General features: G+C 48.0%; 1 protein-coding gene across 2 annotated transcripts; it reads left to right on the top strand.

Moving 5' to 3' along the window:
* Positions 1–396: 396 nt before the first annotated feature.
* LOC126533038 (lysosomal proton-coupled steroid conjugate and bile acid symporter SLC46A3-like) lies at positions 397–25,014 on the top strand. Of its 2 annotated transcripts, none has more exons than XM_050180228.3 (7): positions 397–768; positions 5,428–6,052; positions 6,336–6,767; positions 9,655–9,888; positions 11,156–11,239; positions 15,271–15,427; positions 22,910–25,014. In XM_050180228.3, exons 2-7 carry the CDS (start codon positions 5,521–5,523, stop codon positions 23,019–23,021), a joined length of 1,551 nt encoding a protein of 516 aa, XP_050036185.1. In that variant the 5' UTR covers positions 397–768; positions 5,428–5,520; the 3' UTR covers positions 23,022–25,014. The 2 variants fall into 2 exon arrangements, with proteins under 2 accessions (XP_050036185.1, XP_054927690.1); XM_055071715.2 differs by lacking the exon at positions 397–768 and adding an exon at positions 3,231–3,528.
* Positions 25,015–25,158: the final 144 nt, after the last annotated feature.

The following is a 25,158-nucleotide window of genomic DNA, read 5'->3' as shown; positions in this document are numbered from 1 at the left end:
AAACACGTGGAAGACTGGGACATGCACGCGCATGTCCGTGTCTGTCCCGGTTCTCCCCGTTTTCCTCTCGCGCTGCACCTCAAGCCTCGATTAATTTGCTGGTCCAGCAGCGAGGGTTGACAGCATGCCAAAGTCTAGGGTCGCCAGTGAGAATAACTAAGGTCGTCGCTGAAACGTTCCGCACGATGATGATACGGTTTTATTATATAATGGGGATAGGCTCACACGGCCTACTATAGGGTAAGGGGGTCGGGGATCGAATCACGCGATGTCGTTCGTCACAAATAAGCCGACTAGGTTAAAATGCGACATCACCCTCACGACTCGTATAAGCCCCCCCGCCCATGAAACAGATTAACGTTTCCTTTCGTGCTCGGTCAACATACATACTTCACTCAGTGCGGGCACAGCTCTCCTTGTGGGTCCGTGACCGACACGCAGGACCGTCCTGGCGACGCGCAGCTCCAAACGAAGCCGGCCCTTCGGTTTCCCAAGCACGCAGCATGATAGTGTCGATAGTGAGCGAGATGTTCGAAGAGAGGAGCCGATAGCGTTCGCCCGCGCAAAGTCTGCCGGCGCGCCGGCGAAGCGGTATGCGTTGTCGAGCTTTTCAAACCTACGACGCCCAGAAAAAGTCGCGGTGGTGTGCCAGTCACCCAATACTTGTGAGCAGAGCTCGCTGGACCATCAATGTGAGTCAAGCTGCCCGCACGAGCGGTGGTCGTTTGAAGGAAATGTCAACGGAGCGGCGGCCCGCTGAAAAATAAGGTGAGTGTTACTGTTTCAGTTTTACGTATTGCAGTCTTTTGAAACAACTCCCGCCTAAACTTTGATTTGCGGAACGTCTGTGGAGCGTGGAGGCACATGTCCTGTCTCGGGTTTGCGCATTACTTAAGCTATCGCATTCATTTCTACAGAATACATGTCCCAATGAGACCCTAAACTACCGATGATATAGTGTGTTTCGCGCATTGTTTTTCTTTCTTTCTTTCTTTCTTTTTCTACGAATTTCGCTTTTTTTTTTCTATCGCTAGTCATATATTGCACGTGAAGCAACGTGCCGAGCTTCTTGAGATACATCAAGATGGCGATACAGGTCACTAGCTGGGATGTGACTTCTCCAGGTATCATTAAACTTTCTCTCTGAAGTATATCGTGATGGGGAGATATGTACAGAAATGTATATGCAGGACCCAGTAGAGTCCATGTTGGACTGCAATCATGTCTTGCGCAGACCAGAAATACACACAAAGCAGCAGCTGCACTCTTGTCGTTGTAAATGTATATATGTAGAGCCTTGCAGTTAGTGGCGCGTACATTCCTACTCTCGGGGATTGGCCAGGAACTGGGTAGTTCGGTACAAAATAAGGAGACAAACTTCGAGAATTTGAGGTTAGAATCATAAGAGATAGATTAGAGAGAATGATTTTTTTTATCGATGGGAGCGAAATGCGAAAACAGCTGTGTACTTAGATTTAGGTGCATGTTAAAGAACCCCAGGTGGTCGAAATTTCCGGAGTCCTCCACTACGGCGTGCCTCATAATCAGAAAGTGGTTTTGGCACTTAAAACGTAATAATACAATACAGAATGATTTTATGAAATTTGTCGCCGGAGTAGAAACGTCCTCTCCTTCGTGATGCAAATGACGAGAAGACGGCGAGCCGACCCACCCTGTATATATTCTTGAAGACATTACGTGCAACCTCACACTTCCTCAGCAACTCTCTAAACAATCGATCTGAGGAGGCTCGGTCATTGGTAGTGGAACATTTGGAAGCAACACACAAGAACGAAACAAATTTACACGGACGGGTCAATCAGCATGGATTCCGATAGGTGTGCTGCTGCATTCTGCCCAAACCCACCTGTTACAACATCATTGCCAACACCACCACGTAAATTGCTCGTGGCACTGTACCACTTTGATGAAATCCATAGTAAAGATGGGGTCCGACAGATGGAAACACACTGTGGGATACCACACGACGTCACTCTACTAACGCATTAAAAACAACACAAGGGTAACAGGGCAGCCTTTGACAAAGATAAGTCCACCTATTGAAATGTCGGCCAGCCTGCCTGAGGCACTTTACACTTGTTTATCCAACTTTTAGCTCTGAGAGGAAGTATAGCTTTGGGCTCCAGGGAAACTCAAGTTTTCCCATTTAAATACACGTGGCACACGGATTTTCTCTTCCTATCAGCTATTACCTGCCTGCACTAAATGTATTCCGCGATCATTTTTAATGAATGTGAAATTTGTTACGCTTCCGGCTTAAGTCTGCGTCGACCTTAAGCTACGTCAAAGCGACTTCCATGCGCCATTTGACTCTGTCTCTGCATGGAAACGTTCAACTATAGCGAACGTTGAGAAACGTGTCCAGCGACGACAGAATCCATTAAAATTTCTCTCTCTCTTCGTTGGAAACATGCTAACACGGACAGGAAGAACAGTCAGAGGAAAGTTGAGAACTCGTTGGGTACAACTACAAGCCGCAACTTGTTCAGTATGCTCGTGACACACTCACGCTTGTAGCGAGAGCTAAAAGACATGTTTTTTGCCACAATTTAACACACGCAAAAGGAAGACACACAAAGAGAACACGGGCGGCACTTCCAACTGGTTTACAGCGCACGCGTACAGCGCATGCCTGTATGTGTATATATATTCATGGGTCACAGCCCAAATTAAACCAGTTGGAAGTGCCGCCCTTGTTGTCTTTATGTGTCTTCCTTTTGTGTGTGTTAAATTGTGGCAAAAAATATGTCTTTTAGCAAGCACCAACTAGGCCAACAAGCAGTTCTGTTGTAGTGAGAGGTCCGAGTTGAGGGCAGACACTTGTACCGACGACGTCAAGTCGGGATTCGGGAAGCTTTTGTAAAACTCGGAACATTCGATTTTGAGTTCCCCAGCATTTCTACCCCGGTGGTATACGTGGCACTCAGATATTTGGATATACTAGTCGTCAATATACGCCCACTGCGAGAGCAGATAGCGACTTGACGTCACTGTTTCACGCGCAGCCCAGTTGGCCGGAGCCGGTTACGATAGTAAAGAGCAGACCGCATTTCCCGTAGGAATTCAGCGTCGTCTGCTCCGCGACCAGATTTTTGCCGAGAAGTCCAGAGGTATCGTAGATAATAGCGCAGACGAGAAGACAAAAAGTAAACACAGAACACGTTGGTTGGGCTCTGGAGGGAGGGGTCGGGGTCACAGTCAGGCTAGGCTCGGTGCGTTCGGGATAAGGGCAGCTGCGTGGAACGGCTGTGTGGCGAGAGCTGTGCGGTTCGTCTGCTGGTGCGCACAGTCGCGCGAACGCGCGCTCCAGACGGACGCTATCCAGGCTTGTCGTCGCGTGTAATTTCTTTCCCAGCAGGAATGTCGGCCGTGATGGGTCGGCCTTGTCCTACAGAAATTTTGTAACAATAACTTCGTCACGTTGTAACACTGAGTGGAAGTGAAAGTGAACAATTGCGCCGCTTTTGTTTCAAGCATCAACAAGGATAGAGGAACAAAAAAAAAAGGGTAAGAGAGCCTTTGTCTGCTTTCCTATCGACCTCTTCTTATCAGAGCTCACGTCTGGCTCGTATATTTCAGTACAGACGTGCAGTTGCAGAAGGGGGCTTCGCACTGTGGCAGCTCCATAGTCGCTGCCTCTTGCGAGAGCATTCTTAAACTACAAGTTCCACTTCTATCAGCGCATCATTGCGTGAACTGCTTCACAGGACGCACTGCTATCATTGCTATCATTGGCGCCAGGCCGGTCGTAACCGCCGTAACACTCCTTCCGCGGTGCCTTCAGTTGCTTCAGTTTCAGTTGCTGCATTGCATGCGTCACGGGGAGCCTCTTATCAGACCAAGAAATGTCTAGCCGCCGAAATTAGGGGCAGGCTCTTACAACTACCGCAGTGTATTCACGCATATATGCAATGAGGACACACGATTGTTACTCTGTCTCTTTCTAGAGGCTGACAAAAGCGCAGCATACATATACAACGCGTAGCTCGAGTATTCGTGCGCTCGACATTGACGCGGCTATCTGAGGATAGCTCGTGCTTCCATTAATACCAGAGATAACGGAGCGGGACAGTGATAATGAAGAGGAAGCTAAGACACAAGGAAGTACTTGAGTGATTGTTCAGAAGCACTCGATAACTGGGACTACACCATTTATATGCCTGCAGGCATACATAGGGTGCGAAGAAAAAAAATTTTTTTCGAGAACTTCGAGCCTCAGGCCCAGAGTTTCCTGCGAAAATTACTGGCGCTACATTCTGAGGGAGGGCAGAAAAAATATCAAAGGAAGAAAGGTACGGAGGTCAACCAGAAAAGGAAAAAAAAAAAGTCAGGTTTGTTACACTGCACGGGTTAATAAGGATTTAAAGAGATAGAAAGGGCGAAAGCTGAGTGGCAAAACGGAATTCGACCCAGAATATTACGAGGCGACACTATCACAACTTATCTAGCAGGTCTTATTCGCATGAGGCGAACTACAGCGCTCCGACTTCCTCTAGCGCTTAAGTCCGTTGTGACTCTATGGGTACATCCTATACGGGGATATATACATTGTCCCCAAACAATGTTCGTCATCTATTCTGCGTTCTTTTCCTTTCTTTAACACTGCGCACCAGGTATTTTCGGGTCACGAATGACATGCACGTTATCGGCGTGACATAACGCTCTTCACAGGAAAGCAGCGAGACAGATGACGATTATTGCTTTGGGAAAAGATAAGCCCAGAACGGGGTAACATGTTTTTCAAATTGATAGTGTACAAACTTTAATTGTCATATCTTGCAGGGACAATATTGTCCCTAAAAGAATAATCGCTATCTATCTTGCCTGTCTTTCCTTTGTTTAACACTACAGCCGCTGGCTACATTTCCCTGTCAGGAACATTATATGACAGTGTGGTACGCGCATGCGCGATTCGTTATCTGAAAACAAGGGGCGCGTATAGGGTTAAAGAAATCATGGCACGCAAGATAGGTGACGAATATTGTTTGGAGACAAGATAAGCACGAAAAGGTGTAAACATGCCAGCGTGGGAATAACAGCTAGAGCGATTATATATATATATATATATATATATCCACTGATATACTCTAATCTTCTGCTTGCCCTTCTCTTCCTCTTCTTTACCTTGCGGCGTTCTTCGTTGCAGTTACAACATATATGTATATACTGCGGCTATGGAGTCGGCAGCTAACTTTGAAGAAAAAGAAGAAAGAAAAAAAGAACCGGCGAGGCGTGTTTTGTACTAGTAGTTTCTTTAAGACTTCCATGTGCTCGTACTTGGCGTCGATAGGTGTGACGTCTCTAAAATAGTTGTGAATGGAACAGACTACATCGCCCCTCTGCTAAGTTTTTGTCTCGCGCTGGAAGGCAGTAACTTTGTGCATTTCACGCCGCCGTCTGTTTCAGGGCAAGCCGCACCACGGTGCTCGCGTCACCGGGAGCTGCCAGGGCCGCGGCGCGGCTGCAGCTAGACTTCGCCACGCCTTCCTCCTAAGCCTAATGTGCGGAATTCCCACGCACGGAATGGATTTCACGATGTCGTCACACAGCCGCCGCCGCCGCCAATTTGGGGCTTCCGACTTCGCCATGGAGGCGTTCGCCTTCATCTACATCTTCGCGCAGTACACGTCGATTAGCGTGTACAAGCTGCTGCTGACGATCTCGGAGTGCGTCTACCGCGGCGACTCCAGCTGGCCAGACGTCGTCGCCAACTCGACGACGTGGTCGACGACGAGCTCGACGAATGGCTCCGCGCAGCTGCTGGACGAGTGCGTCGATGCGGTGATGAACGCCACTGGCGGGACGGAGCACCCACGCGTGCGGGACTTGGTTTTCAGCCTTCCGCTCGTCGAACTGGCCTGCTCTCTGCTCGTCTGCTTGATGGTGGGCGGCTGGAGCGACGCCCACGGCCGGAAGCTGCACTTCGTACTCGCCATGACGGGTGCCCTGATCAAGGACCTGTCCGCGTTGGTCTTCGTGCTCGCCAGGATGCCCGGACGCAACGCCATCTACGGAGTGACTATTGTGTCGGGTGAGTGACTTTCTTATATTACAACGAGCGCCTTCGTTATGATGACCACATATATTTCCTTCTCTCTCGGTCTGCTTCCTCAGAACATTAGCGAAACGTATCGCGCACGTTTCCATGTGGCCGCCCACTGGTCTGAAACCAATGTAATGGTATCAGCTTACGTTACTTTGAAACCAGAAGGTTGATTCATTCATTCATTTATTCATTCATTTGATAAATCGACTGACCAGCCGCCCTTTATGTCTTTCGTCCTTACTGTTCGGCCTTGGACTCCGACCCGCAGGGCTCCTGGGGAGCCTCAACCTGTTCACGGCCGGCGCCCTGTGTCACGTGAGCGACAACTCTGACCACAGGAGCCGCACGTTCCGCATCGGGACGCTCACATTCGCGCTCTACTTGGGCAGCGCGGCATCTGTGTTCGTCGAGAGGCTCTGGAAGCCGCTCCTCGCCTCCGACTCGTTCGTACGCATCGCCGTGTCCGTGGTGGGCGCGCAGCTTGTGCTCGACATGGTGTGCCTGGTGGGCGTGGCCATGGTGGTGCGCGAGTCGCTGCGCGTCATTCCCGGGTACCACGGGAACCCATTGTGGAACTTCGTGAGCATGCGCCAGGTCAAGGACGTCGCCATGTTTGCGGCACGCAGGAGGCCCAGCAAGGCCAGGGGCTTCATACTCGTACTCTGCGCCGTGTTTCTGCTGGAACGTTTCGTATACTGCGGTGAGTTGGCTTTTCCATACGGCGAAGGTTGACACATATCGTTATAAGAATAGTTCATCTCTGGTGCTATATAACGATTTAAACTAATGGCGGTTTTCTCTGCCTACTTCCTCCCGCTTCGTGCCCGAGTGTCTCGCCTCTGCGACACGCTGTGGCCCTATATATGCGCAACACTGAAGAAAGGATGGCCTTGAGCTCAATTGTTGCCCACGCTCTATGTTAAAAGCGCAGAAAGACGACTTGAAAGCAGTGAATGAGGTTTTAATTTATCTTACTTCGGTAATGGGCAGCGTGTGCAACAGACCTGCGCTGATGTATGCGGACGACGCAGTCCTACTAGCGAACAATGCAGGGGGATTGCAGTGACCTGCGATACGCGTGGAAATGAAGCGACAGATATCTATGCCTAAACTTTAGCAAAGAGAACTCGGGCCGGGAATCTGATTGTTAATGTCTCGAGTGATCAAGATTTATTTGTGGAGCTACTTAGTCTTGTATTGCTGATGAGCAAAATTTGCCCAACAAAAAGAAAACACACAGAGAAAGATTTTGTTTTCCCTTCCTGCGTGCGTTGCCTTTTGTTGCACTAATTTTCCTAATCAGCAAGTAATCCATCAAGACACGAGTAATGCCGCGGTATTAATACAACAGCGAGTCGCGCACACAAAGTAAAGCAATGTAAATACCTGAGCGTATAAATAAACGAAGGGGAGACCTGTTCAAACATCCACCAAAGTAATCTGAGGCAAAAGATAAGTGGAATGTAGCTATGAAACATATAGCACTTTGAGTATACAATAAAAAAGTAGCAGTTTCACCCCAAAGGCGAAACTAGGGCACGATAGCGATGACAAAATATTCCACGACGTAAGGTTCGTAGTTTCATCAGCCACATAAATGGCCGTAAATATTCGCTTACTAACAAATTACCAATAATGATGTCATGCACACGCAAAGGCAAACATCAATATATCTCACTCGATGACCAACCGACACTCGCGACAACACTGGCGTGTGAAGAGCACCGGCACATTTTCGAAACTTGAGATTACGCGATTACGAGATTACAACATGACAGCGCGCACGAAGCCCCCTGCCATCGCGGCTTGCCCATAGTGTTTGCACCCGCAGCATATATAACGTCCAAGATGCTGCGCGCGGGTCGCCGTATAGCCACGGCCTGGATAAGGAGTAGATGCGCGCTCTTCTCCCCTAGAGCGCGCTTGATCCCGCAACTTCCGACATTAGGCACTGGAGTCGCAAAATTCGAAGTCATCAAAAAAGAAGGTTAGAGAAGCACAAACGATAAATTGGATGCCATGGCTGAAAACAACAAAAAAAGGAATACTATGGAAATTTTGTACGATAGCACAAAGGGCAGTGCCTCGCTATTTGGGGTCCGAGCTGGCTGCCTATAAAGACAAAAAACATACTGGAGCAAATATTCGGATGAGGCATGTGTCTACTGCAGCAAAAAATTTGGTACAACTAAGCACATACTACAGGAATGCAAAGGTATTCGCCAAGCTAGACCAGTACGTAGGAAACGTCCATCTTCCATAAAGGCTGGAATTCAAATCGAATGCAAACAATAATTGGTAGGCAGTCGATATTAACCAAACTACATTTAGAGTATAGGTAGAAAACGGGCAGGGAAGAGATTAATAGAACCAGGAGTTGTAACAGGCATAGATGACTGTACAATATAAAGAGGTGGTTTAACCGAGAGAGAAAGGTTAAAGGAAAGATAGGCGATATGTTCCATTTCGCCCTATTTCGAATGGGGTGCCAATAAACATCATAATGAAAGGGCAACATTGTAGTATACCTCACAGTAGCACGAAGCTACAAACGAAATCAATAAGGGTTTCTCAGAAAGAAGGCTTCCTAGTTGAATAATTCGTCTCGATCCACGTTTCGAACCCGTGACCAAAGCCTTTCCAGGGTGGTCGCTATACCATCTAAGCTAAACAAGAGGCTTGCAGATCGCAGGGCGAGGGTGAATCAACTCGATACGCGCGGCACTAAATATAGCAGATCAGTTCGGAAATGTGCAAGGTGGGTGAAGCTAGATGAAAGGGAAAGGCTGTCATCCGCCTAGGCTAGATCGAAGCTATAGAACACGAAGCAAAGAGGGCTTTTAATAGAAAACATTCTTTGCCTCTTTCCAGCTACCTTAATCGCGTCTGTGGTCTGTCTGACTTCTCTGGGACTTCTTCGATAATGAAGAAAGTATCACAGTTTCACCATAAGGGCAAAGCAATGAATGCGATAGCAACATGCTAGAATGTTACACGAAGTGTAAGACTCGTAGCTGTATAGTGGCAGCACGAATTGAAATAAACGTAAACTGACTAAGCAAAAAACGAGCTGTTGTGCTAGGGGTCTCCTGTTTGAATCCTTCCATCGGACACTTTCACTTATGTTTATTAAACCATCCCTCTCGAGTCACCCTCGCAAGTTTCCACTCGCACCTACAGCGTACGGCGCACCGATGTTATCGCACATGGACTTTATACGGAACCTCAGGGCGACGCCGACAACGGCGGAAATTCGCCTGGAGTGTCCATAATCGCAATAAAAGATCGACGTCAACCTGAACGTACAGTTACTCAAGTGATATTGCGCAACAAAAAAACGACACGGACGTAAGAGAAGAAGACGCACCAAGCGCTTGGTGTGTCTTCTCTTACGTCCGTGTCGTTTTTTGTTGCGCAATATCACTTGAGTAACGGATTACCAACTTGCCCGGAATGCTGCCCTCATTAAGAACGTACAGTATTCGAAGAAGCTACAACCGCGTTCGCACGTGCGATTTCTCAGCTTGCCGACTTCCGCAGCTATCCTCTGTTTCGACGCGATATACGAACGTCGGTCGACGCTGCAGGTGAGCAGGAGGTGTGGGCCGAGTATCTGTTCCGGCGCTTCAGCTGGACCCACCAGGCGTCGCTGATGCTGGGCCTGCAGTTCGTGTGCGAGGCCATGATCACGATGCTCGCCGTGTGGCTGGCGCACAGCCTGGGCTTCCGGGACTCGTCACTGGCCATCGCTGGCGCTGTCTCCTTCATGGGCGCGTCGGCCATCAAGGCGATCGCGCTCACCGGCGGAATGCACGGCATCGGTAAGTGTTCTACTCGCGATACTTACTGTTTGCACTAGTTCGCGAGGCTTTTTGTCTGAAGCCGCTTGTGTGTCACATGTCTAGCCGGCTAATCGCGCAACGTTTACTTGCGATGGAAAAACAGTCTTAGTTTACGCAATGGTTCGTGAAGCATCTTGTGTGTCACATATCTAAATACAAAAAAAAAATTACTCGTCATAGCAAGTTATCTTGGTTTTCGAATTGGTTGTCGAATTCTCTTGCCTGAAGCCTACTGTTTGCCATATGTCCAGCGCAAAATGTTACTTGCGGTAGCAAGCCATTATTACTCTTTTCACTGGTTCAGGTGCCTTTTTTAACGTCTCTTGTATGTCAGGTGTCCATTCTGATGTGAAAGGCACGTAGACGATGACACACATAAGACACGTACTCACGGAATGAAACGCGTCAATTTAGGGCTAAGTAATGCGCATAGTTTCGTTTCAACCGGCTACAGTTCGTGTCACATCGACGTAATTCCGGCGCGTACACTTACATCAGAGTGCTGGTCACCTTTGGTGACCAAATTCCTAGCGACATGACATGGTGTTCTCGCGTACTTTGCACACATGTAGGGTTCTACTAAATGTTCCGTGTCCCATTTCATTCCGTGAGCACTGTACACATATGCTATGTGTGTCGTCGTCTACGCGCCTTCCAGCTCAGAATTTGCTAAGCCAACACACCCAGTTTTCCATCTTAATGTAATGTATGTCTACATACGCAAAAATTTACTTCATTAACGTTTGCACTGGTTTGTGTCCCCTTAATTATCTGAAGCCTCTTGTGTGTCATATGTCTGGTTACGTGACGAAAGAAGTAAGCAATAGAGGAGGAAAAAGACGCAAAAGCATGTCCCAAAAGCTCGGAGGAAACAGCCACTATTCACCCAGTGTATGATAGATGGCGCGACAAACCGTGCCGCAGTGTACGCCGGAGTAGTGCTGCAGCACAGTGCTTCACCAACGCGCGCTGTATTCGCCCATGGGTTGCGCAAATTCGTCACCACGTGCACCATATATTCGCCGTTTATAAACGGCGATTTATAGCAAGTGCGCGTACAACCGTCAGCGGCACCTTGTGCAAAAGACTTGCACTTGCTATGCCGCAAGTCCTTCCAGACGCAGTTTTATGCGGCCAGCTCTTGATCTTTATCTGACGCCGATCGAGACGTATTCTCTGGTCGCCGTCTGCGTATGCAGATTCGTACTGATGCACGAATCCAACACACCACTTTCTTTTATTCCAGCTGTTATCGTCGGCTCGCTGTCCCCCCTTATCGCCATCGCAGTGTTGGCTTTGCTGACGAAGCTGATTCAACCTGAGGAATTCGGTGAGTATGTCATACAACTGCGCTTGGCGAACGGGACAAATAATGTGCTGCGGTGAAGACGCTCCTCGTCCCGTGCTACAAACAAATGTGCAACGTTACGTTGCAAAGGGAACGCGCAATTTCGGGAAGACGCAGAGATGCCAGTTCTTGAGCGAAGTGGCGCTGAAGCAAGCACAGTATAGACCCAGATAACTTCTGCTGCTCAATAACTTCAATATATTCAATAGCGAACGCCAGCCTATATGCAAATTTGTCGTTTTCCTTTCAGATTACTTAACCAAGCTCACCATGTCTACATCCCTTTAAACATGTTCGTAGGGGTGGGCAGCGCAACCGGGACGAAAGACAAAAGGAAGTAGACGATACGAGCGCTCGTATCGTGTACTTCCTTTTGTCTTTCGTCCGGGTTGCGCTGCCCACCCCTAGGAACATGTTCAATCGTCAACTCGCCCAGCTTGCCGTGTTAATCCCTTTGAAGCAATGTGCAGGGCTATAGCGTCACACTTCTCTCTTTCAACGAACACTTAGCACAATACCACGTGCGTCTGCTGACGCGTTTCCTTGTATCATTACTGCAACTGTTATTGCGCACCACATGAAATGACTGAAAGCAGTTGTTTCTCCTTTTCGATCTCCTTAGTTGGTTGACTGGAAGTCCAATCCCGAACGCCATTAGATGCATTTATGTCACGGTGCAGCTAGATTCACCGCTGCAAGTTCTGTAAATTGTAGGTAGGAACCAACTTCGCACAAAGCAATGAAGCGTACCCTCTTTGTCGTATACATACTTTGTAAGTCTTCCCGGACACTGCACGGTGACCACAGAGCAACTAGAAACACACCAAATATAGTCATAGTTTCGACCCCAAACTATGTAAACAATATATCAAAGTTCACACGTCATCCTGGTTAGAGGTGGAGTATCGGAGCACATCAAAGGCTGTAATGATGCAAGAGGCGAGTATCCCCTGCGACTAGGGCCGTCCATGGATGGCAGGCGGACAGAAGACGTGGAAGGATAGGTTATGAACGTAGGTCAGGAAGGTAGGCCACGAGCATGGAGGTTGTGGCCTGTGCTCCAGTGGACGCCCCGCAGACGTACACCAGCTTCAGACGTTGAGCCGTAGGCTCGGGAGCACCAGGCATAGGCAGGAGCCCGGACCCATCGTCCGACCAGGCTGCTGCCTCCTTCTCTCCTCTCTCACAATGGCCACGCTCCCACGTTCCTCGGTCGTGCCACGAGACTCTCCCCGGAGGTTCTTCTTTTCTGTTCATGGACTTTTTCCGGTGCCACTGCACGATCATACTCGTGCCTTCGTCGTCGTCGATGACTTCGCCCTTCCTTTGCAACGCAGCAGGCGCGCCTCGCGACAATGTATCAAACAATTTAATACCCCAAGTCAGACGGGCAAACACTTCGAGCGAGTGCACTTTGCCTCGCTGAGTGTCACGTCGGCGGCATGCTGCTAGACGCCAGAGCGAAGCGTCATTCGGGATTGATGACAATGACGACTTAGAATCGCAGAGCGCTTGATATGATTTTTAGCAAGATCAAGAGTTCGACGAAAACTCGTCTGGTCGGGATTGCTCATAGTAACCGCCTCCGGAAGAAAGCTTCCCAAAGAGAGGTACCCAGACGTTGTGTATAATCGTTGTGTACATCGGCGAGACGGGCAATTTTCGAAGGCGCATCAAGTAACGCTGTCATGATGTCAAAAAACAAAAAAAAAAGTTTCTTCTAACGCTCTTGCCCAGCGTTCTTAACAGAAGGGCATGATATTGACTGGGGTAGGGCTCATGTGCTAGCCACTGAAAGTAATTTAACCTCGCGTTTGCATCTCGAGTCATTACTAATCCAAATCACTGATACCACGCTGAACCGCAATGAGGGCAGCCTTCCTTCCGTTTATTCCCGCTGTTTGTGCCATCTATTCACACGTACATAATCCTCTCCTCCCTTTCGTTTACTTTCATTGTGAACAAGGCTGCCCGTATGGTAGCGGATACGTTTTGGTTTCTTTTCTTTTTATGTTTTTGGTCGGCGTCCGTTTTAGCTTTGACTATGATTCTTAGCATTTTGAGATTTAGAAACGGTTACTCTTCTATTAGAAAAAATGCTTATTTAAAAGAACTTTTGCAATAAAAATATTGATAATAACAACATAATATAATGCTTATTTTTCATCATCACACCGATGAAGGAAGCTGTAGGTATCATAAAAAAACACCTGCCGTGGTTTCTTAGTGGCTATGGTGTTGGGCTGCTGCGCATGAGGTCGCGGGATCGAATCCCGGCCACGGCGGCCGCATTTCGATGGGGGCGAAATGTGAAAACACCCGTGTACTTAGATTTAGGTGCACGTTAAAGAACACCAGGTGGTCCGGAGTTTTTCACTACGGCATGCCTCATAATCGGATAGTGGTTTCGGCACGTAAAACCCCATAATTTAATTTTTTTTGTAGGTATCGCAATCTAGTTAACACACCTATTTGTTTTAGTCAATACAGGCTCGGAACATATCCAAAGACACAAAATGGCGTATTCCGCCGAAAATGAGCATAGCACGCTTATTTGGGCTTCACCGATGTCCTAAGACGCTCATAACATCTGAACTCACGAAGCAGTGATCTTAGAATTAGTGCCGACTCTGCTGTGAGCATTTATTTATATATTCTTGAGGCACTGTTATCGAGGATAAGGCACAGCAAAGTAAGTTCGTCGAACAAAGTCGCTGGCGAGTGCACTCCACAGCGAGTGCCACTAGACCATCCCGTCTGTGAGCCTGCGAGTGACACTAAAGGCGAAATGCACTCGCCCGAAGTGCCACCCGTCTGACTGGGGTATAAACAATTAAACATAATTTCATTATCATGCGGACTTCAGAAAAAAAAAACTTCATAGTTCACTTTGTTTAGAAGTGAGAAGAGATTCGACATTCTATTCGACATAACTTTTTTTTCTCGAATATTAGTATTCGATTCGATTCGGAAATTTTGCTATTTGAAGGCAGCTATTAGAGAGTTTTAGAATATGGGCCCCAAACGTTTTGGGGCCCCAAAGAAACAGCGTCGAAGCCACTGCGCATGCGCGAGACGCGAACTGCGTTTGGGTTTTGCGTTGGAAACGCTATTTCACCGATTTAGCGGGAGCCCAAATAGCGGTCCCAAAAGCTTTGCGTCAACAAACATGGCGGCACCCATCGAAGCGACGGCTCTGACCTAGCACCAAACTGGGTTTGATTCGCGGTAACGCGTGAAGTTCGCAAGCTAGGAGAAGTGACTGCGGTTATCGCTTTCTGTCAACTAGCGTGTGTTATGAAGATTGATTCATTAGACGCCGCTGATCCCGAATTCGAGTGCGGATTTTACGGCTCGTAGGCCTAACACGGCTAAGCTTGGCTGGTGAAGGCACGTAAAGTTGGGTTTGTTGCTCAAAACTAAGCGCAACTAATTCTTTGCTGCTTGAAGAATAACCTCTAAGTTGTAATTAAACGCGAATACACGCAAGTCAAAATTACTATTCCTATCATAAAGTGGTATATTTTATTTAATTATTTCTAATAGCTTTTCTTAGACGCCGTAGTGGCGCTGTCAGCGCAAGACGCTATCCGCAAACGCAAAGCCCTATTCTTAAACTCTTCACTCCTCCGTGCCCCAACGCTAGCACCCGCAAAGCTCTTTGGGGCCCCAAAATAGTGGGGCCCGTATTCTAAAGCTCTCTATTTCTTCCCTATTTCTTTTGTACTCTCCTTGCGCTGTTTTGGCCGGTCATCATCATCATTATCATCATCAGCCCATTCATCTCCACTGCAGGACGAAAGCCTGTCCCTGCGATCTCCAATTACGGTAACGTCCTCTAACTTCGGATGCCCTATTTTTAAAACTCCCTAATGTTTTGTTAGTTTCCGCCATGTCTGTAATATTGTTTTTTTTTTTCTTTTTGATAAATTGCCCGCGATTTCCTCTGTTCTCGAAAAGCCTGTCCCCCCTCCCTACGGACTGTGTCCTTGAGCCCTCGCGCGTGCGTGCAGGCTCCCTGTTCGCCAACGTGGCCGTTCTCAGTATCGTGGCGCCCCTGGCAGCCAGCGTGGCCTACTGGGAAGTGTTCGCGGCCACGAAAGCCATGGTCAGCGAGTTCATCTATCTGCTCTCCATATTCGTCAGCACGATGCTCTGCCTGCTGCTAGTGTGAGTATAGGACCCCTTTGTTGGGGTTCTATTCCTTTCTTTCTTTCTAAACGTGTCCATCGGTTCCCAGAATTGAACGATTCGCATTGAAAAACACTAATTACACTGTGGCGTGGGGAATCGAACCAGCGCTTATCAGGGTTTAAGTCGGGCGCTCTAACCATTGCTACAGGTAAAGTACACAATAAACCAAAATAATGTAAACAATACCGCCAAACAGAGATCGCATAAATGCGCACGTAGTCAGGTCGCAGAAAGGCACTTGAAATGGCAGGTGTGCTACGATGTTGATGTGTGGTGCTTTATGGCGCAAGGGCCAGGTATGGCCAAAAAGCGCCATGACAAGTGGTAATGTTAACTATGTATTGTGAATGGCGTGGACAATGAATTCCTCATGGTAGATGCGACGACATGGCTGTAAAAGGGCCTAAAACCTGTCGCTGTAAATGGCATAAAATACATAGGCGCTAAAATAATGACACTGATTAGGTAGTGATGTGGGCCATGGTAGGCTGGTGCGCAACGAGAACACGCTGTTCTCCTTCTTGTGCTTGTATCAGATAGATTCTGCACTTACTGGCAATGCTGCGGAGCCATCAACGAGAATTCAGCGTAGTGTTCCAACGTGGCGTTAGCTTGGCATCACCCTAACTAATGCTCTACTGTAAACATATGCGCAACTGCAGGTCTGCGATGCATATCGACCCGTGACTGTAGGGCAACCTTTCCTGGGCAACCTGCTTAGTGGTTTTGCGAGTCATGACCAGTGACGTTATCGACAACGTTCCTTTCTGCGGACAAAACGTTGAGCGTCAGATATTCAGATAGCTAAGTATAACCCTTATCGTGGTGGCGCGCACTATTCGGAAACCATAGTTCTGCAACAGAGGCCAATTAAGAGTACCGCCTAATCGGTTTGGTCTAGTAAGGCATCGTTTCATGATTGTGTTTCCAATTATAGAAAACTCGCAAAGGCACGCTGCACAAACAGGGCAGAGGCACAAGAACGAATACAACAAACACGGCCCTCGTATAGTATTTGTTTCTTTGCTTCCATCCCGTTCACATAGCACGATATTACAATTTTGTTACTCACAACCAGCTCACCAAAGCTCACACATTGTTAATTTATATTTTCGTTCACTTGTCAGAAAATAAACATTGCAAACTACTGAAGCAAATGGAGACAAAACTTCTATTTTTTTTTCTTCAGAATCTCGCGCCGGAGCCTCACCGTCGGCACGTCAGTCTGGCGTCGCTGATTTTATTATATTTTCTCGCATTTGGGCCGCTCTGGCGCAGGTAAAGATGTCAAAACTTGCTAGGCTGTCTGTTAGTTACGTTACAATGCAACTTCTTCATGGATGAACTATTTAAGAGACTCGAGTAGACACTGTCGAGATCCACGACGTCACAGTGAGCTTCACGGACGCCGTAGTGGAACCCTGGACTAGCTTTCACCCCACGGGGCTCTTTACCGTGCGCCCGAATCTCGGTGCACGAGCACTTTTAACGCGACAGCGTTAGGAGCCCTTCTCGCAGAAAATTCTGCGTTGGTGTCCGGAGTCGGACGTCGTTGCGGCAAAAAGATTTTTCGAACCACACATACCCAGGACGTTCATGTCACGCAAGGAATTCACTGAAATAATTGAATTTCTCAACCTAAAATACGTAGAAAATCGTAAACTACGACTTAAACACAACCTACACACATGACATCTCTCGGATTGTAATTTGAATATACGAGAAAACATAACTCTGTTAAGCGAGAACTCAAACAAACCCCTTTTCCAGTGTTTCTACAATGCACAGACCGGAGACGGCGTCCGCTATTTGCGCACGCCGGCGCGTAAATCCACGGAGCGGCGCGCCCGCTTCCTTGAAACACTTCCAGCTGGCGCTCGCAGTGGAACGCCTCGCGTTGGGCGTTCACGGGAAGACTACAAATGAAGCTGTGCAGGGTGACATGGGCTGGACAAGTTTTGAAGCGAGCGAAGTTCACAATAAAATTGATTATGAAGAACGACTGAGGAATATGGAAGAAAGTAATTGGGCTGGGAGAGTGGTGAGGTATTTGTACAGGAGAAATATTAATTCAAAGTGGAGGAAAATAACTAGTGTTACGTTTCGCCTACGACGCGCGGTATAGCCGGCGCGGATGCAACGGACGCCGGGGCTTCAATCAAAGCGGCGGACATTTTGGCCCGTTCGGAGCTGCCGCAAAGCCTCCCCGCCAAGCGCGTCCAGGCGTGTTTCAGTGCCACGTGTCTTCGTGTGTGCGTGTGCCCACGCATGTCAAAGCGCGGCAGCCGGGGAGAGGAGCTCCCCAAGTGTGAAGCGAGGAGGTCTGACCGGCGCCGGCTTGGCGGATGCGTCACTACACTCGTCTCAACGTGTCTCTCAGCCTGTCCGTGCCCGCCGTCACGTGGTCTCGTCACGAGGCCTTCCTCTTGCCCTCAACTCCGAGAGTATAAGAGCAGCTGCCCCCGGACGCCAAGAGAGAGGCTCCGATTTCTTCCGTTGAGTTACGTGCTCTCCCGTCTCTCCACTTCGGTCGACCTGACCGCCCGCTCTTTTGCGATGTTAGAATAAACAAGTTGTTCTGTTACCAGTCGACTCATGCTTTGCCGGGACCTTCGGATGCTTCCAGTTGTGCCCCAGGCCGCCAGGCCAACGCTACCCTTGGGGCTTGCGACCCATTTGCAACAACTCGTGCTAGCGGTGCGATTGCAATAACGGGAGTCAGCGCTGAGATACCAACACTAGGAAGCTTACCAGCAAGTATGCAGCCTGTAGGGTGAGCAACACAACAACAAAGAACGTCAAACGGAAAGTTAGGGAGTCTGAAATAATTTGATAGGTGGCGGCAATGGAAAAGAGACCTGCCATGAGTAACTACGTAAGAGGAAAAAACGAAATCAGGAAAGAAGCAATTTATGATAACTCAAAGGGAAGCTCATCACTTTCCGAAGCGAGATCAGGATGCCTTAGAACACGCACCTATAAAGCGAGATATAAGAACGAAGAAGAAGCATTTGCTTGTGCGGTAAAGCTAGGGAAACGATGGCGCATATTTTATTAAAATGTGAAGACATATGCCCAGCGGTCGATTTAGGCACCACTGGCCTCCTTGAAGCCCTTGGGTTCAGCGAGAGAAGGGGAAAAGTAAACACGTCCGGAATAGACATTAGTAAGAGGCGATTGGAGGATTGGTGGAAGTAGGGAAACGACAAAAACGGAGACGTACAAAAACAAAGTCCACAATAGGGGGTCAGAAATATTGGTTATGGGTTGGTTGGTTGGTATATTGGTTTCTCTTTTTTTTCCTTCTTTAACCTAGCTGGGACATTAGGAAATATAATATAATAGCAAGAGCTTGGTGGAGCAACCCACCGCCCCGTTCCAAAGGGAACGCTCATAACGTCCGTCCGTCCGTCCGTCCGTCCGTCCGTCCGTCCGTCCGTCCGTCCATCCATCCATCCATCCATCCATCCATCCATCGCGGCCCATGCAAGAGGCCGCGTTTCGACCAGAAAGCCCGCCTTCGTGCCACAGAGTTTCATACAATAAAAATTGTATGAAACTATACTTCGTGCATAGCGTTCGCCGCGAGCGCTTACCGGTAAACATTACGACGCTGTAGTTGCCGGGAAGCGTGAGAAGCAGTCGGGGATCTTTAAATGCTATCGCTTTCCACTCTTAAAGGCGAAGCTTAAGCGTCCTCAAAATTTTTGCATTTTGTGGCATCCGGGAATCGAATCTACTAACTCGAGCTCATCAGAACGCCGTTCATAATGCTACTCATACGTGTGTTACAGGAATCCCTGTAGTCAAAGTTCAAACTGCGATAGTCGCGACAGGAATCCGCCATGGATACAACGGAGTCGAAGAAAGCTTGAAACAAGTTGTTGCGTATCAGAAAAAAACACTTGAAGTTGCCAAAAGTATTGGGACGCTTATCTAAGCAGCAGCTTAGGTTCCGGAGACACTCCGGCCTGTTTGCCTGCCTATCTTTGTCAGGAGGCCCCTTCCCCCCTTCTTTCCTTTGACTTCTGTTCTCTAAGTCACTATATATAGTGCTCTGTGGGATGTTTACAGGACGTTTCGTGCTTACGCCTTCTAAACCTTGCCATTGTGAATGCACAGTCTTCCGGCCAAAGGACGATTTCTGACATTGCGTGAGTCGATGCAGCGCTGCAGTGCTTCGTTTCGAGCAAAAGAACTCGTTCACAGTCCACATTTATCGCAACCGCGAAATAGCCCTCGTGGGTCATGCAAAAACCGCGAGCACACAGAGGCTCTAGTCAACGCCGCATAAATAAATCACGCTTTCTTGCATCCTTTCTTTTCTTTTATTCGTACATTAGACACAATCTGCAACCAAACCAAATTGACTAACTCTGTCGTAGCCCTAACAGTATATAGCAACCCTTCCCCAACATTGACTCTGTCGAAACCTCCTAACCTTGCTCAGCCTTAACTCTGTCCGAACCAAGAACATTGCCCCAATCCTATGAAGTTCTGACAGACTCCATCTCAGACGAATGTCGACGTTCTCATGTGATTAGAACTGAATCAATGTAGCGGCACACCGTATCGTCACCGCAGAAACGCGTCATGTACGGATAATGCATGTACGCAGATGGGCATCCTCCCTCGTGCTTCCCTCTGGGCACACTGCCCCATCTAGCGGCGCCGCCGCGACATCTGCGCGTCGCGCGTGTATGACCCTATACGCGTGTTGAGAAGATATTGCCAGCGTATCTATCATTTACTTTCCTTTTGCCTATCCTTAAATAAATTTTCTTTTGTCATCGAAGAGCGGCGCATAGCCAGTGACCCAAGTCAGCGTCGAAGACGTCGATTGATGAGCGGCACGTGCTGACAGCCACATACCCAGCGAGACAAGTTGGCGTGAAAGAGGCTCATTGAGGAGCGGCACGTACCCAGTGTTGTATCCGCCGCCATGCCCTGCCCGGCTAGCCCTAGCAACGCACACAAAAGCCGTTTATTGTTAGTCCGCGATGGGTATTTATACAGCTGCATGTGGAGTTAAGGCGCGTGCCTAGCGCCATATAGTTTGCACAAAACAGGTACTGAACGCTATAAGTGTCACACACCCTGTGACCCAAGTTGGTCCGACAATTGTTTTCTAAGCCGGTTCCCTCAGCACAGCAGCCCAGTAATACTCTATATCCATTAGACCGTGGACTACCCAGTGACCCAAGTGGGCGGGAAAACGGTTAGAGACGTAGTCGAAGTGGCAATTTGGGTGAGTTGGTTGTGCATTGCTAAATGTTCTTTGCGCTAGAACACGCGGGCAAAGAAATGGGGTAGAGGACGCGCTTCGGGTGTCAGGTACCCTTCACTTCATCCGCGCCTCCTAGCGCAAGGACAATTTTGCAATAGAGACGCAGACACGGGAATATGCGTGAACCATCCTAAGAATGCTAATCGCACGAAGACCTCCTAAGACCCCAACTTTTCCCCAACACTGACAGTAACCCCAAACTTTCGTCCCAAACCTGACTGTCCTAACCACTAGTTTGCAACAACCATAACTCTGCCATAATCCCGAACATTGACCCAACCCTAAATGTGTCCCACATCCTAACCCCGCGACTTCGCAGCAACCCTGACTGTCTTAATTTTGGCGCAACCCTATATATCTGAATTTTATTGCGTACTGCGTCGAATACACACCGTAATGTGCGAGAAAAAATGGAAATAGAGAGACACGAGACGGAAAAGCGCAGTTTAACCACGTGTATTATTTTTCGGAGCGTCATGAAGCCAATATAAAGGCAGGTTACAATTGCATCAGCTGAAGAAGCATCTGAACCTGAACCAACTAGCCTACCAAAAGATACTTCTTGAAACTATAGATCTGTTCTAGCGCCAAACTTCGCCCTGAAAACCTGTCTGTCATGACCTCCTAACTTTGCACCGACCCCAACTCTGTCCTAATCCCCTGACTTCGCACAGAACCTAACTGCCCTAACTTTGCCCCAACCCTAATGCTATTCTAACCCCATTACTATGTCCCAACGTCCACCCTCCTAACCTCCTAATTTTGCCCACCCTTAATTCTGTACTAAACGTATAACTTTGCCTCAGCCATTACTCTACCTCAATTACTCTTTAGAACGAAGTGGCCACTTGTTCCCTGTCAAAAAAAAAAGAACCTTCCACCCCTAAGAGAGAGAGAGAGAGAAGGAAAGGCAGGGAGGTTAACCAGACTGAGTCCAGTTTGCTACCCTACACGTGGGGAGGGGAATGAGGAGAGAGAGAGAGAGAGCTTAGGTGTAGGATGTCTATAGTCGGGCACTGAAGTCTGTTGCCTTCAGGTAGTGAAAAAGCGCTCGAACTGCTTTCTGCGCTAATGAACTGTGAGGCCAGGCTCCCAAGATCTTCGCTTCCGTAAATGGCCTGTCATCCAGTTTATTCAAGGCACACTGGAGAGCCTGACGTTGATTATGGAAGCATGAACAGTGGCACAGAAGGTGACTGATGGTCTCTTCACACTTGCACTTAGCGCACAAACTCCTACAGCTATCGTATTGGAATGGCAGATTCCACCCCTAAATCGCCTGCATAGCTCTCAATGCTGGCTGCGACCGACTGGTCAACGCTGGAACTGTTGAGAAATAGAGTTCTGGCCAAGCGGTCGTTTCTTGCTCCTTTCTGGAGAGAAATGCAAATGTGGGCTTGTGCTCGAAAGTTTCTAGGTTGGATGAGCGTCCTGCTGACCAGCGAACTACGAGATATTAAAGCAAATAGCTTTCTGACTCTATTCTTCGTTCTCGTTGTCGGCGGTCGGACTTTCTCCACTGACAGAATGAGAAGGAGGTAGCGCCGTAGAGACAAGGAGAGGCTGGAAAGCGAGCTACTTAGTTCAAAAGGAGTCGTGTTTGAGCAAGGTTGTGGCAGTCTGCTGCACATTGCTTTTTGTCGCAAAAGAATGTGATACAGAATGGACCCACATAGCAATCACGGGAGTGTAGTGTGATAATCTAGTGTAATAACTTATGTTGCTAGTTTGTTTAATCCCCGCAGAAAAATTGGATGGTAGGCTCCATTAAAGCCACCTATGAGAAAACAAGACAGTTAAAAAATTAGAACTACACATTTCGCCATAAGCATTCCACTCAAACATACTAATCCTATATAAAAAAAGGCACATTAAGAAACTGACAAGAGAAGTGTCCCATAATCACTCGCATTAGGTAAAAGAAAGTTAACGTAAACTGTGCAATAAAAACACGTACAGTTATACGCGCAATACACGAATGTCATTTTAACTAGTCATGACACCAACACTCAACTCAATATACTATGGAGTTCATAAAAACCTACAAATCAAAACAAATTAATAGCTTGCTGTCGACAAGAATATACGTGCTGTCAAAGCACGCCTCTGTTTAAGCTTAATAATTCTCTTCTGCGTCCGTTCAACCTTGTTACCTTACGTTCGTCACGCAGGTACGTCCGCCGAAACCTGCACCTCGGAAGCCTGGGAAACTTGATTATTCAGGAAGAAAAAGTGCCGCTTCTAAGTCCTAGGCAGCGGGACTTCGGAGCCGCCATCCTGTGAGGACATACAACTGGCCAAGACACGTCCACGCCGTGCATTCTGAGAACAGCGCTTGCTACATGTGTGTGTTAGTGCGCGTGCACTGTGACCGCAACGATGGGAACAACGGTTCAGGCTCCTGCAGCTAGCAGACAAAGCTATTAGGAGCCCAAATACTCGGAAGACACACCGCTTGGTCAAGACGTGCGCACATCGTGTCATCTGAGCACTGTTGCTTGCTACGCGAATGTGTACACCACGTGCGTGCTTGTGCGCGTTTTTATGCGCATCTGTGACCGGGACGCTGTCAGCGGTGGTTATGGCTGCTGCTAACGAAAACGAAAGACAGGAGAAAACAAATCACGCGCATTAACCACCATATTCTGGGCCGGTATTCTCGGACGGTCAGTTTTGGGGGACACTTTCACTTTCGCGATGACTACAGAGTCAAATGCACCGGATCGAAAGCATTCTTGGCACAGTGCCAAGCGAGCAGGCTGCATTGGCACAGTGCCTGGCAGGCTGCCGCCCGCAGACGCTGACGCAACCTGCGCCAGTCATGTGAAATATCGCGAAAGTGAAAGTATTCCCCGAAAGTCATCTTCTGAGAATACAGGCCTTGAAACGTCGACTCCACTCGACACTCCACCTCAACTCGACTCGACACGATAATGATGAATGAATGAATTCACCTTTGAACCGAGAATATACGGTTATATGTACCACCACTCTCAAGCAAATTATTTGGGTTCTCATGCAACTGTAATGTCATTATGCACGTTTTAATCCCACTTGTTGTCTTTAAAAAGCGCATTATTACACTATACCGTAGTCACGTACCAATTTTTATTCAACGTCATTGCGAGTCTTCTCCATTTATGCGCCACCAATCTTCCAAACGTCTCTTGCTTATGTTCTCCGCGGCAATGTTTACCTTCTCATTACATGTCTTTAAACACTATGCAATCATGAAGGCTCACCGCATTTTATCTACGCATTGAAATGCGCACTTTTGATATTCTAACGCGATATGTGTCGCAGTCTCCGCCGTATTTTTGCATGCTATGCACGACAATGATGATTATAGTTCATGGGATTCTTTATGAACCGGGATAGCGACAAAACATCACCAAGCCTGTGTGAGCAGCGTACCAGGGTTATCGTATCGTAATCTAGCATTCTACCTATCTGTATGCTTTATCTCGTAACATTACCATCGTCTGCGACGACATCGTCCCAATCTCTTCCCTGCTCTTGTTCACCAACACTAGAATCGTCCCCTTGCTTGTCTTCGCCTGTAAATAGTTAACGCTCCCATAAGCTTAGAACCCCAGCAAACCTAAAAGGAGCACAGGTCATCTTGACGGCGCCGACTCTCGACTGGAGCGGTTATTACGCTCCAATGACGCCCCCCCCCCCCCCTCCTCAAGCGATTCTAGGGCAAACGTTTTGCAACCAAATACTCTCGGTGTCGAATCGAATGCTTTGGGGTGAAGGTGCTTTTTTTTTTTTTTTAAGCAACTCCTCCTCGCGCGAATTACCGAGAAACGTTATTGAACTGTAACGCCTACCTCGGCCGATGTGTGGCGCTGTGCTCGACTCGACCCGTAAGGAACGTCCATCTTCCAGAAGCGCTGGGATTCAAAGCGGATAGAAGCATTAACTGGTCAGGTAAGTAAGAGACGTTTAGAGTATTGGTGTAAAATAAAGCAGGGAAGAGAAGGTATATACAGGCACAGGGATGTATCGAGGTTTTAATGAATGGGGAAAATATCAGAGAGATAGGCAAAATGCTATACTGCTACAAATGTATTTACTGATTGACTCAAGCAGGTCAGGTGACTGTTTGTCGCCGCCCCGTGTCGAAAGGGGATGCTAATAGAGATCATCATCATCATAATGAAACCAAGGAAAAGCTTCACGTCGACGGCAGTTTGTTGAACACGGGGATAAAAGGCACTGTCAACTCTGCTTCTCGAACAAATTTTGTCTGAATAAAGAACGTTAAAGAAAACAGCCGTTTCTGTCCGAGTACAGATTCGCGTTCACTATAGTTAGCTTTCTTTTGCCATTTGCAAATTCTAACTCAACAGCAAAGTATGCCGTATATTCGAGTTCCCGACCGCAACTCCTCGAACGAGGTATCGAGGTATCATGC

Source organism: Dermacentor andersoni, chromosome 7, assembly GCF_023375885.2.
Source record: "Dermacentor andersoni chromosome 7, qqDerAnde1_hic_scaffold, whole genome shotgun sequence".
Taxonomy (NCBI): Eukaryota; Metazoa; Arthropoda; class Arachnida; order Ixodida; family Ixodidae; genus Dermacentor; species Dermacentor andersoni.
The sequence above is the reverse complement of the archived record's forward strand: the minus strand, read 5'-3'. Positions and strand labels throughout refer to the sequence as shown.

What these genes read in the sequence shown, in the direction of transcription:
- LOC126533038 (XM_050180228.3), top strand. Translation starts at nt 5,521, where the DNA reads ATGTGCGGAATTCCCACGCACGGAATGGATTTCACGATGTCGTCACAC. An exon ending in CGGAGTGACTATTGTGTCGG is followed by an intron (nt 6,053 to 6,335) that starts GTGAGTGACTTT and finishes TCCGACCCGCAG; the next exon opens with GGCTCCTGGGGAGCCTCAAC. An exon ending in GGAACGTTTCGTATACTGCG is followed by an intron (nt 6,768 to 9,654) that starts GTGAGTTGGCTT and finishes TCGACGCTGCAG; the next exon opens with GTGAGCAGGAGGTGTGGGCC.